This window comes from Danio rerio, chromosome 3 (assembly GCF_049306965.1).
Source record: "Danio rerio strain Tuebingen ecotype United States chromosome 3, GRCz12tu, whole genome shotgun sequence".
NCBI classification, from domain to species: domain Eukaryota; kingdom Metazoa; phylum Chordata; class Actinopteri; order Cypriniformes; family Danionidae; genus Danio; species Danio rerio.
The window spans coordinates 3,499,640-3,514,227 of NC_133178.1; the positions used below are offsets into that span (position 1 = coordinate 3,499,640).

The 14,588-nt window shown below is 34.6% G+C and overlaps 1 protein-coding gene across 4 annotated transcripts; it reads right to left on the reverse strand.

Moving 5' to 3' along the window:
* Positions 1 to 444: 444 nt before the first annotated feature.
* txn2 (thioredoxin 2) lies at positions 445 to 12,354 on the reverse strand. Of its 4 annotated transcripts, none has more exons than XR_012398228.1 (5): positions 12,305 to 12,354; positions 5,412 to 5,671; positions 2,528 to 2,651; positions 937 to 1,215; positions 445 to 729 (listed from the first exon to the last, which is right to left on the reverse strand). XR_012398228.1 is itself a non-coding variant. In NM_205641.1 (4 exon segments), coding segments are annotated over 3 exon segments (501 nt in total). In that variant the 5' UTR covers positions 12,305 to 12,336; the 3' UTR covers positions 445 to 1,098.
* Between the last annotated feature and the right edge of the window lie 2,234 nt (positions 12,355 to 14,588).

A 14,588-nucleotide genomic window follows, 5' to 3' on the forward strand; every position in this document is an offset into this window, starting at 1 on the left:
ACTTCCAGCAGGATAATGCACCATGTCAAAAAGTGTGAATCATCTTAGACTGGTTTCTTGAACATGACAATGAGTTCACTGTACTCAAATGGCCTCCACAGTCACCAGATCTCAATCCAATAGAGCACCTTAGGGATGTGGTGGAACGGGAGATTCACATCATGGATATTGTACCATTCCCAACCTGGTACTAGTAAGGTGTACCTAATAAAGTGGCCGTTAAGTGTATACATGTAAATATATAGTACTTTGCTTTCCATGAATATTTAGTTTACAAAATCAAAAAGATTAACACCCGAAATATACATTTTAATCACTTGTGACATTAAAAACATTTTTTTTTGTCACCTTTGATCACTTTAATGCACCCATACTAAATTAAAAGTGACCTTAAACCTTCTGAAATGACCATTATTACAGAATATAAAACACAAAGCCGACATCTGTGAGTTAAATATCATACAGTTGCTTTATTTATAGCTCAAGTTGTCTAGTTTTGATATATTACAGTTTATCAATCCCATGCATCCAGCTCGAATTCACAGTCAGACTAAAAAAAAAAAGAAAAAAAGAAAAGAGAAAAGAAAGAAAAAGCGAAACAAACACACTCTTTCACATTAGTAGGCATTCAGGTGTAAAACAGAGAAAAGTCGCCCTCTTGTGGACCGGATGAACATTTACTACATCTGTTCTGTGGTAAACATCTGCTTCAGGTGTCCAAACTCAGTCCTAGAGGGCCGGTGTCCTGAAGATTTTAGCTTCAACTTGCCTCAACACACCTGCAAGGATGTTTCTAGAAAGCCTAGTAAGAGCTTGATTAGCTAGCCAAGGTGTGTCTGATTGGGGTTGGAACTAAACTTTGCAGGACACCGGCCCTCCAGGTCTGAGATTGGACACCCCTGCTCTAAACAAACAAACACAAACAAACACACACACACACACACACACACACACACACACACACACACACACACACACACACACAGATATAATGAAGTGCAGCCGTTCCTGGATGAAGATTTTCCGTGTCTGTCATTGCGTGTGATGGAGTTTGAGTGGCAGGTGGGCGGGGCTGCGGGCGGGCGGAGACTGACAGCTTCACTGGCCAATCAGCTTCTCCACAAAAGTATCCAACTGGTCTTCATCTTTGATGCCCACAAACTGGTCGATGACATCACCGCCCCGCATGGCAATCACCGTGGGGACCGCTGACACCTGCGGCACAACATCCAATAATAAACGCAGGAAGCTGTCGCACGTGCAGCTCGTATAATTAATGAATAATTTAAATATTTAAATTGAGTGTGTACAAAGTACTCAGAGTTACACAACTGCACCAACAGATGGCAGTATAGGACTGGAAATAACTCACGGGGTGTGGTCTATAACCACTTCATCTAGTTAGCGTTCAGTTAGTCACACTGTTGTAAATCACGCGTGCTCGAGACGGAGTGAAGATTGTTCTTGGTGTTTGCTATAATTTGTGCTTATTGTGTGCGTTATTGACAAGTAATCTTTAAAGCTTAATGTTAGACTTATTATCAATATTTAGCTTGGAAAGACTCTCCTTACATTATATTACTATGAGGATGACTAAGCAGTTTTCTGCCTCAAAGGCATTCACTGTGAGCTCACTTAAGCTTACCAATACAAATGTTCAAGTTAACTCCAATATGTTGTTTGCATGCACTTTTCAACTGCAACGAACAGTACTTGATTTGTGAGTTATTTGTTAATTATTGTGACTATACAACACATTAATGATGCCATTATAAGCAATGTATGTTTATTATAACAGCGTCATCATGTTGATTTCTGTTGTGTTACACAATTTATATCATTTAAATGTCACATATATGTTTGAAATGTACATGATTAGTTTCAGTAATTCTCAATGTGTGGTAATTTGTATTTTCTTCATTTATAGGAAACCACACATACACACAAACACACCTATCAGCACACCAATTATAAATGCTTGAAAGTTCTACATCCATCAACCAGATTAAAGTTTGTTTTTTGAGAACTGGACTGTTGCACCTCTTTTTAAGGGAAGCGCATGGCTGGAAAGCAGGAGCTAGTGTAACGCAAACAGTAATAATCGCAAATTGAGTGTATTATTTATATTTTTTAAAGATGTCCATAATGTTAATTATTTTTATTTCAGGTTTAGATTAGGTGTAGCAAGTCAATAATCAGATTTTTTAAATTGAATTTAATTTAGTTTTATTTATATAATTTTAATTTGTAACTATTTAAAGCATTTATAGATTATTTATTTATATTAAAGTATTATTGATACTAAAGCTGTTTTTAATTTCATGTTCATTTTTAGTCATTTGTTTTTGTCATTATTTTTTTAAATTCTCTTTAAGATTTATTTACTTCTCTTAAAGTTTCAGAAGAGCTTTATTTTTTTGTTTATTTGCCATTAATCTAGTGATGCAGGGAAATCTTATCTTATATGTATTTTAAATGTCCAAAATATGTTCAGATACATTATGTTTTGAGCATGCGGATAGCGTACCCCATACTCGATGGCGAGGTCTGTGTGTTCATCGATGTCCACTTTGGCCATGGTGACTCGACCCTTCTGTTTGGCGATGGCCTTTTCCAGCCGCGGGCCGAGGATTTTACAGGGACCACACCATCTACAACAAACACAACACACACCTTTATGTCAGATTCAGATTCATCAAATATTTACAGATACAGGTAAAGTCAGAGTTATTCGCCCCCCACAGATTTTTTTTCTTTTTTTAATATTTCCCAAATGATGTTAAACAGATTCAGGAAATTTTCACAGTATGTCTGATAATATTTTTTCCTCTGGAGAAAGTCTTATTTGTTTCATTTTAGCTAGAATAAAAGCAGTTTTTAATTTTTTAAACACCATTTTAAGGTCAATATTATCAGCCCCATTAAGCTTTATTTGTTTTCGATAGTCTACAGAACAAACCATCGTTATACAATAACTTGTCTAATTACCCTAACCTGCCTAGTTACCCTAATTAAGCCTAGTTAAGCCTTTAAATGTCACTTTAAGCTGTATAAAAGTGTCTTGAAGAATATCTAAACTAATATTATTTACTGTCATCATGGCAAAGATAAAATAAATCAGTTATTACAGATGAGTTATTAAAACTATTATGATTAGAAATGTGCTGAAAAAACTCTTCACTTTGTTAAACAGAAATTGGGGGAAAAAATAAACGGGGGAAATAATTCGACCTCAACTGTATATACAGTATTGTGAAAACGCCTCGGTCTAGTAGTATTTTCACCTGATAAAATGGTTTTATGTAAATAGAAATATTTTCCTGTTTTTAAAAATACTTAGAAAGTCTAATAATTCTGAAATAAATCTTTTCAGTTTAATCTGACTTGATTATTACAATTAATAGCAAAAATAATGTTGGGAAATGTAAGCTGATATTTCCTATTGATACAACACAGCAAAGGACAAAACAAAACATTTTTAGCTGGTAAAAGACTAATTTAAAGAACTAATAAACATATACAATACAAATCATTTCTAATGTCATAACTATTATAAAGATATAATAATATATAATCATAGTATTTAATTGTATTATTATACAGTTAAAGTCAGAATTATTAGAGACTCTGTTTATATTTTTTCCCAATTTCTGTTTAACGGAGGGCAGATTTCTTCAACACATTTCTAAACATAATAGTTTTATTAACTCATCTCTAATACCCGATTTATTTTATCTTTGTCATAATGACAGTAAATAATATTAGACTAGATATTCTTCAAGACACTTCTATACAGCTTAAAGTGACATTTAAAGGCTTCACTAGGTTAATTAGGGTAACTAGGCAGGTTAGAGTAATTAGGCAAGTTATTGTATAATGATGGTTTGTTCTGTAGACTATCAATACAAAATAAATAGCTTTAAGGGGCTAATAATATTGACCTTAAAATGGTGTTTAAAAAAAACTAAAAACTGCTTTTATTCTAGCTGAAATAAAACAAATAAGACTTTCTCCAGAAGAAAAAATATTATCAGACATACTGTGAACATTTCCTTGCTCTGTTAAACATCATTTGGGAAATATTTAACAAAGAAAAAATAAATGAAAGGGGGGGTAATAATTCCGACTTCAACTGTATATCACCATCATACTATTAATTGCAAATAATTTCATCCAGATTGCAAGTTCGTACAGTACATAAAAAAGTTTATATTTCATATATTTATTATATAATTTGTATATAAATACACTTCTATTTGAAAAAAAAAATATTATTATTATTAATAATATTTAAATATGAATATTTGTAAATAATTTATAACATATAACAATAATAATTTATCATTTATAAAATATAAAAATGTAAATATATCTAAGTATTTGTATTTACATATAAATAAGCATAGAAACATATATGCGCACACACATTATGTAAACACAAACTTTTAGTTTGGATGCAATTAATCATTTGACAGCGCTAATAATATTCATTTCAAAATATCAATCAATATTCATCAGGCCAAAATATTTTGTTACCATAGCAACTATAGAATTACCACAACAGATTAATTACTATAGTTGTTGTGTTACCATAGCAACTATGGAATAACCCTGACAGATTATTTGGTTTAGTTGTTGGTGTGGTACCATAGCAACTGTAGATTCACCACAACAGATTACTATAGTCGTTGTGTTACCATAGAAACTATGGAATCAGTACAACAGATTAATTACTATAGTTTTTGTGTTACCATAGCAACTATAAAATCCCCACAACAGATTACTAGACGTTGTGTTACTATGGCAACAATAGAATCACCACAATATATTAACTACTGTGTTTGTTACCATAGCAACTATAAAATCACCACAACAGATTACTATAGCCGTTGTGTTACCATAGCAACTATGGAATCAGTACAACAGCTTAATTACTATAGTTGTTGTATTACCATAGCAACCATAGAATTACAAAAAACAACAGATTAAATACTATAGTTTTGTTGCCATAACGATACAAATGAACTTAATACAAATGAATACAGTATTTTTTCATGTGAGTATATACAGTTTAAGTCAAAATTATTAGCCCGTCAGAATTACCCCCCCCCCCCCCCCCATTTCCCCCCACTTATTCTCTTAGTGAAAAATATAGCTTAAAGGGGCTAATTATTTTGACCTTAAAATGTTTTTTTTTATTTTATTAAAAACTGCTTTTATTCTAGCCGAAATAAAATATCTCCAGAAGAAAAAATATAATCAGACACACTGTAAAAATTTCCTAAATCTGTTAAACATCATTTGGGAAATATAAAAAAAAAAAAAAAAAAAATCAAAGGGGGGCGAATAACTCTGACTTCAACTGTATTTATTGTTGTGTTGTTGTTTTGATGAAATGATCGTCTACGTACTGAGCGTGGAAGTCGATGAGCACGGGCAGCTCGCTGTTGATCACCCTCTCTGTAAAGTCGTCGTGATCCTGCACGTTAAACGACACACTTCTGCTGGTGATGTACGGGAGTCGCGGGATCGAGCGTGAGAGGAGAGGCGGTGCGGCACGAAAACAGGAGGAGAACGAGGACCTGCTGGAGCTGCTGCTGGGGAGAACGAGGACGCGCACATCCTTCACGGAGATGCGAGAAACTCTCCGCGCGAGCAGCCGGAACGCCATCTGAGAAACACACAGAGAGAGAGAGAAAGAGAGTTAAATCATCAGAAAACACAACATCTATTAATTCAGTCAGTAAATAAGAACAACGCTGACAAGGTGGCTTAGTGGTTAGCACTGTCACCAGGGCCGGAGCAAGCTGAACTGCCGCTGTAGGCAGAGGACGATCACGCCGCCCTCAACCCCAATGTGAAAACGAAAGTGACCGGTTATGAAAATAAAGTGAGGTGTTGCGGACCTCTATTCTGCTGCCCTATGCACGGATATAACTGAGGACGCGCGGGTGCTGAGGGAGGGAGGGAGGTGTCGCGGACACCGCGCTCTCTATTCTGCCGCCCTATGCGCGGATATAACTGAGGAAGCGCGGGTGCTGAGGGAGGGAGGGAGGGAGGGAAGTGTCGCTGACGCCGCCCTCTCTATTCTGTCGTCTATGCTCGAATATATCTGAGGACGCTGGTGGTGAGGGAGGTGTCGCGGACATAACTGAGGATGTGGATGGTAAGGGAGGTATCTCGGCCGCCTAGGTCACCTCAATGGACGCGCCGGTCCTGACTGTCACCTTACAGCAATAAAGGTCACTGGTTTAAGTCTCAGCCAGTTGGCATTACCGTGTGGAGCTTGCATGTTCCCCCACAGTCCAAGCACATGCCCTGTAATTGAATTGGCTAAACTAAATTGGCCATAGTGGATTAGTGGTGTGTATGGATATTTCCCAGTACTGGGTTGCAGCTGGAAGGGTATCCGCTGTGTAAAACATTCTAGAAAGGTATGCAGTTCATTCTGCTGTGGCAACCCCTGATGAATAAAGGGACTAAGCTGAAGGAAAATGGTAATTAGGAACAAACAAGTTCACTGATGCTGATCATATTTTAAAACATTCAAAGTCATATTTGTCTAAAGTACTTATTGGCATGCTGAAAATTTAACCCCTTCCACAGCGCCCCGACGAGGTCGCACTGAGGCGCTGTTTTTCCATATGTCCATGTTTATGAATAGATTACACCAAAAAGGTCATGAGTAATCTTGAAAAACTCTACATCAGTTTAAAGCTACATCCCCTAAGCACCCATTGCAGCTAGTTGTTTTTCAGTGTAAAGCTTTTAAAGAATGTATTTGCTAAATTTGTGTAAGTTTTGCAGAAAAAGCTTATTAGATATGGCGTACATATCATGTAATACCAACACACACACACGCATTCATTGCTGTGCATCACGGTTTATTTTGAAAGGTAAGAGTCCACAGAAAAACATCCCATCAAGCACATTTAGTCCACCAACACAATAGTGTTGAATTATGGATGGTTATTCATTTGTTTATGTCACCATTTCTGCCGGAGACCGATTGTTTACACTGTTTTACCATGGTACTCAAACGTGAAAACGCCATTTTTGCAGTAAAAGGCAAGTTTATGTCATAGCTTACAGTGTTACAGATAAAACGAGACCCCAAACTGAATAAAAAGCCAAAGTTATAGTTACTAAAATCTAAACAAAGCCGAGTGTTTTGGCCGTCTGCATTTCTCAGTCACTGCTCCGTCAGAACCTACTTCCTTCTTCCCAGAAGGTTGACTGACAGAGAAACGAACCAATGACTGCATGAATTTTGATCTTATTGGTCGACTGCAATATTATGGCAGTGTTAGTGGCTCAGAGAGCTGTCAATCATCACTCGATCGCACCTGCCCTCTGCAGCACAGCTGCTACAGTTCAGGCTAACGGCGCGCGCGGCTACAATATACAACATACAATGTAGAAATCCTCTGAATTAAACTGCGCAACCCAAAAGAAACAATGCTCATCAAAAAGATAAGAGTTGCTCTCTATAGAACAAACATGACTGATTTTATTAGATTTAACATTTTTGCATTTATGAGGGAAAAGTGTCGTTATGGACGTGACATCTCTCCGTTATGCATGTGAGCGATGTGAAATTGCCACATGTGTGACTTTGGCAAATCAAATATAATAGTTTAAAAACATTGACTGAGACATTTTTTTATATTTGTAAAGCACTGTAAAATACAAGCCTACACAAAAAACACTTGCTACTTTGTCGAAAACTTCATCTTTTTCATGGCAAGGTTGACATTTGCATAGACTTGCTCTAATATCATCTACTGAACGCAAGTTAACACAAAGATTTGAAAGCATACATAAAACGAAGGCAACAAAATCAAACTGTCACGGTTTATTCTTTATTTAGCCTTTCTTCATTATTATTATTATTATTCTCTTCGTGATTGTGTTGTGGTGAAGATTGTTTTATTAATTGCAATTTCTTTTCTTTGATGCTGGCTCCGCCTTGCACCTGCCGCTAATTCAACTTGTCGCCTTTATAAGCGGAAGCTGAGTGTGTGTCGGGGTGGCTCTTGATTTCCAGCGCGTCTGACCGATCCTCGCGATCTTGTCTCTCTTTGGAGGGTATGACCCGTACTTGCTGAGAATCTCTCCGTATCTTGCCCTGATGAAGAAGGTCCGAACTTCTGTGCGCGTCTTGTGCAGCCGCTGCTGAGGAGCCATGCTGGTGTTGTGCCGTTTCTTTGATCTATGATTTTCTTGTTTTTTATCAATATTTTCTTTATAATATATGTTTTGTTTGTTAGTCAAAGCAATTGCTTTGACTTGGTTATTGTTTGATTAATGATTTATATTTCTGTTGCTACCTTAATTAAATAGGATACGTATTTTCTGGTCTCTAAATAAATAGAGAATTGTAATTCTGGTTTCTGTGTCCTTTTATGTTGCTAACCCCTTCCCTAGACGAGCCTTAAAAAACTGGGGTTCGTAACACAAACAAACACAGTAAAAATAGACAATAAATGATACGATTCACATCAACGCACGATGAATGTGTTACTTAGAGATATTAAGTACAATAAACTACTTTTATACACAGCACTAGTTCTTCCATTTCTTTTATATAAACAGACATTGAGGTAAAGTTGGTCTTATATTCGCACATTAGTTCATTTAGAAGTCTCTATATTGTTTACTTTGAATATTCGATGGGAGTTAGCGTGCAAGTATGACTTCTACACAGCATTAACACTATCTATTTCACTGTGAACACTGCTGTTTATTGATAGTCAGTGGCTGCTAATATGATTTCCCTATTTAAAATTTGCCAGGAAGCCTTTTCTGAAATTATGTTATCGAGGAGAAAGTCTAAATAACCGATGTAATGTTCGCTTGCAGAACGTATTTTGGATAAGTGTGTGCGTTCGTTTGTATGTGGGTGTGTCATTTCATGCATGTGTTACAGGTACGAACGGCATTGGAGGATCCGCATTTCGTGCTGATGACGTTGGCCGCTGACGCTGGGTTTGCGCCACCAATCGCTGGTTGGCGTAGCGTTTAAAAGCCGAGCCCAAACTGCAATGGCGATCTCTCTTTCTTTCTGTCTCTTTCCTTCTCGCCACTTCTCGCTCTTACTCTTTCTGTGGGTCTCAGTGAGGACAGTCTCTCTTGCGAGGGCTAGTCTGAGAGAATGTGTTTTGCTTGTTTAATGCTCTTGTCTAAAGTTTGCGATTTAATAATGCTTGTGAAATTGTCCAGTTAACTGACATGTTTGAGTGATGCCTCGGAGAGGTGTAGGAGTGAGTAAGTCGTCGCGCGATATACATATACAACACTCAGATTGATATTCTGTATTAGTTCACTAGGTTCAGGAGAATGTGCTGTTTTCTGTATGTTTTGTTTTTAGTTAGAGCAGTTTAGTTAAGACGTTTGGTACGTTGAAGATGTTTCTTTTCATGCTTTTCATATTTAGTGTAGTTTGGTGAAAACAGTTACTGAGTTTTGTTATATTTATTTCTTTGATTTAAGCACATTCAACTACTTCCTCTCCCCCCAGGTAATTCATTATTTAATCATTGTAAATATTTTTCTTTCACTGTATAATATATTTTCACTGGTTTCATTGGATGTATGGGCAATAAATAATTGCAGTGATTATTTGGTTTTCAGTTTATTTCTTTCTCCATCCGCTTGTCACACACATTAAACTAATGTATGTTATGTCATCTACTCCTAATTTAATATTAGCATCTAAAAGGACGTAACAACCGAATATAACACCAACTTTACCTCTATATAGACATATAGGTGAAGTTGGTTTTATATTCGGATATTCAGACTTTCTCCTTAATAATATAATTTCAGAAAAGTCTTCTTGGCAAATTATAAATAGGCAGGGTTCAACGCTAAGGATTTTTCCTACAGGCCCGATTGGACCAGTGGCTCAGATTTTTACTAGTCCTGCCAAAATTTTCACTGGCCCACCAAAAAAAAAGTTAATTGCAATTTCTCAGCCACATATATTAAATAATGTGTCACAAAATATTATCTTTGAATTTAAATATTTGAAAAATGTTAAAATATTTAGCAGTACAATATAGAGTGTGGAAAATGTGCAGGTATTTTATTGCAAAACAAAAGGTGGCTGACTCAAAAGAGGCGGCAAACTAAGCAAAACATAACTTAATTTTGTTCATAGTGTTGTACCCATGCCAATGTTTTCACAACATTAGAAGCACACGCTTTCTTTTATGCCTAGTTCAGACTGCATGATTTAAGCCCCGATTTTGGCTCGCCGACAGGTTTTGAGAAATCGCCGACAAATGCCTGAAATCACAGGCAAATCGCTGCTCGTGCACGTGAGTGTCAATCACACAGTATGAACTATCAAAGACGCGATCTGAGAGAATCGCCGATGAGTCGTCAATGCCTGTGAGATATTTGGCATGCTAAATATCTGGAGCTGTCGGCGATTCAAATCATGCCGTGTGAATTGAGTTTTGACTGAAAATAACATCAGCGATCGCTTACAGCCAATGAGAGAGCAGCTTTCACTTGTGTGTGTGTGTGTGTGTGTGTGTACCTGCTGCAGGCCAGCGGGAGGCTGGGGGAGAAGTTAAAAGCGCTCTTTTTAGGTTTATTTGGACTCACGAAATGGAGGAAAAACTAGTGGAGTTTTGACAGGACTCAGGAGCAACCGTGTCTGTTTGACGTTTCATACAGAAAGAAATTCGTTTATTAGCAACGTTGAGGAGAAATGGCTAATACCCTTTAAACCCAGGTGAGCAAATATGAACATGTTCTACCCCATTAAAGGCTTCTTTCTCATTATGTAGTTAATAACAAAAGATATACTACGTGTTTTTGGCTGTGAGACGTAGTTTGGACGAAGTTGTCGGCGATTCTTCCTATAGTAAAGTCATGCAATGTGAAAGTCCCTGTAGCCGATCCATCTTGCAGTGTAAACAAAGCAGCGACGAAACGCTAGCCCAGATAGTCATGCAGTGTGAAAACATCTGTGACACGACTACTTTGAGAATCATGCAGCCTGAACTCGGCATTAGCCTCATAATTTGATGTTGCGGTTATGTTGCCGTCTATTAAAATTTAGTGACAAGGCAGCACTGTCCTGATCGGGTCACTAACGATTCTGTCCACGGTCCCGAGCATCTCTCACGCTGGCCCCGGGCAGTGCCTATTGTTGAGCCCTAATACAGGGGTTCCCAAACTTTACAGTCCGCGACCCCCAAAATGACAATGCGAGTGACTCGTGACCCCCAATATCCTCTAAGGTGGTGGTTATAAATACAGAAACCTTGTATGCAATGACGTGCACAAACACACCAATAGACCCAAATCTATTCTTTGTTTTTTTTTATGTATGTCAGTGCTGTAAATGGGCTAGAAAGTTTAACCTGGTGTTACAAAATCTGCTGCATCTGACAATATTGCTGTGTCTTTAGTACAATGTAATTACCCGAGAAGTCGCAATCCAATAGAACTAGTAACTATAAGCTACTATAGTAACTATATAGTCTATATAGTAACTATAAACAACTATTTTTTTTCTCTTCAGTAGGTTATTGATAAAATACAGTAAGTCTTAAGCTTTAATAAAAATTAATTGATTTTTGAAAATCACCAGGCGACCCCCCTTCATTGTCCCTCGACCCCTCGGGGGGTTCCGACCCCCACTTTGAGAACCTCTGCCCTAATAGGCAAATCATTTTAGCAGCCAATGAGTACAGCAGTGTTCACAGTGAATTAGATAGTGTTAATGCTGTTTAGAGTCACACTTGCATGCTAATTCTAATCTAATATTCAAAGTAACATTGTAGACATTATAAAGACTGATAAATAAAAAATCAGCGAATATATAAAACCAACTGTACCTCTATTAGACAGACAGACAGAGATAGACAGACAGATAGAGATGTGTTGAGTGTTTGTTATACCTGTTATATATGATGGCTAATCAATACCTATTCATGATTCTTCATTGATCAGTACATTAGCGGATCAACAACAGCATTTCACACGAATATAAGACAGGAGAGCAGCTGATGTTCACTCTTATTGAGTGTGTTGACACACTCAGAGTCTCTATAACCTGTTCACTCGTCTCATATGTGTGTGTTCATCATCTTTTATCTGTGGTTGTGTAAATCCGTGTGGTTTTTAACCTCCACGTGACTTTGAGCTTCTGCTGTTTCACGTGTGTGTTCTGTAAATCCGGCGCGCGCATAAACGCGTGAGCTGCAATGGATTAACGCGGATTATTTGTGTTTTCGTGTTGTTTTGTGTGTTTGCAACAGTTACGACACATTAAATAAACTCTTACCGTGAGCTCGAGAGTCCTCTGGTCTCACGGACCGGTGACGCACTTCCGCTCACGTGGACGAGCAGCTGCTACGACGCAGCGACATGCCGCGGCGCGGAGAGTCTGCGTGAAACGTTGATATTGAACTGTACAATGATAAATTAATAAAAATAAATAAATAAATAAATAAATAAATAAATAAATAAATAAATAAATAAATAAATAAATCAATAACATCTGACTCTAGATAAAATCTTGAAAAACGGTGATGTTTTAAATGCAATAATAATAATAATATAATAATAATAATAATAATAATAATAATAATAATAATATGAAAATAGAAACGGGTATTAAAATTAAATCTGTAACAAATCACAATAAAATAAAAAACAAAAAATACAAAACACAATAGACTCAAAACTTTGACTATAGTGAAGAGTGATTTTAGTTTAAAATTAAAAATAAATGAATTAAAAGAGATAATAATCTACTGCATAACTGTAATATTAAAAATAATAAATAAATAAATAAAATCTGACTGTAGATAAAATCTTGAAAAACGGTGATGTTTTAAATGCAATAATAATAATAATAATAATAATAATAATAATAATAATAATAATAATAATAATAATAATAATAATAAAATAGAAACGGGTATTAAATTAAATCTGTAACAAATCACAATAAAATAAAAGACAAAAAAATACAAAATACAATAGACTCAAAACTTTGACTCTAGTGAAGAGTGATTTTAGTTTAAAATTATAAATAAATTAATTAAAAGAGATATTAATCTACTGCATAAATGTAATATTGGAAATAATAAAATAAATAAATAAATAAATAAATAAATAAAAATAAATAGATAAAGCTTCTGGTGAACTCACTGCAATTATTGGAATAAAGAAAATAAATAACTAAAAACTAATGAAATAAAATAGATTTAATCTAGTGATCACCGACTTTAATTTAATAATTAAAAAAGCAGATTTATTTAAAGTAAAAACATCCAGTGTACTGACAGCAGTGCTGTAAAGAGAATATTTAAATAAAATGACAAAGTAATTTTATTTACCTACTCATTTTATTTACCTACTGCGCCACTGCGTCGCCTCACAGCAAGAAGGTCGCTGGTTCGAGCCTCGGCTGGGTCCCTGCATTCGCGTGGGTTTTCTCCGGGTGCTGCGGCTAAACCCACAGTCCAAAGACATGTGGTACAGGTGAATTGGGTAGGCTAAAATGTCTGAAGTGTGTAAATGTGAATGAGTGTGTTTGGATGTTTCCCAGAGATGGGTTGCAGCTGTAAGGGCATCCGCTGCGTAAAACATATGCTGGATAAGTTGGCGGTTCATTCCACTGTGACGACCCCAGACTAATAAAGGGACTATAAGCCACAAAGAAAATGAATGAATGAATGACAAAGTAAAAATTCCAGACCAAAAATTTTACCAAAAAATAATCAAATTAAATAAATTAAATTAAATCAATAAATGTTAGTAGTGTTTAAAACATATATTGACAAAAAAAAAATAAAATTAAATGACTCCAACCAAAAATGTTTCAGGAACAAAAATGTAAGGCTCAAAAATAAATAAATAAAAAAACAGATGAAAACAATGAACATTCAGTGTATCGATAAAAAATCATTAAAAAAATCAAATAAAAAATAATAAAATATAAAATAATAATACAAATAAAATAATAAAAAATAAAATAAAATAAAAATAAATAAAAAGAAAATAATAATAAAAAGAAAATCACAAAATAAAATAAAACTAAATTTTATAAATAAATAAAATAATACTAATAAAATGAAAATACTAATAAAATAAAATAAAAAACAGAAAATAAAAAAATAATAAAAAATTATTTAATTAAACAATAAAATAAAATAATAAAATAAAAATATATAATAATAATAATAATAATAAAATAATATAAAATAAAATAAAATAATTAACTAATGAAATAAAACTAATAAAATAAAAATAATAAAATTAAATAATAATAAAAAATAAAATAATAATAAAAATAAAATAATAAAATAAAACAATAAATTAAAATATAATAATAAAAAAAATAAATAAATGATATAAAATAAAAAATAAATTAATAAAATAATACTAAATAAAAAACTATAAAATAAAATAAAAATAAAATAATAACAAAAATAAAATAATAAAATGAAATAATAAAATAAAAATATAATAATCCTAATACTACTACTACTACTACTAATAAAAATAATATAAAAAACAATAATAATAAAATAAATATTAAAATAAAATAGTAAAATTAA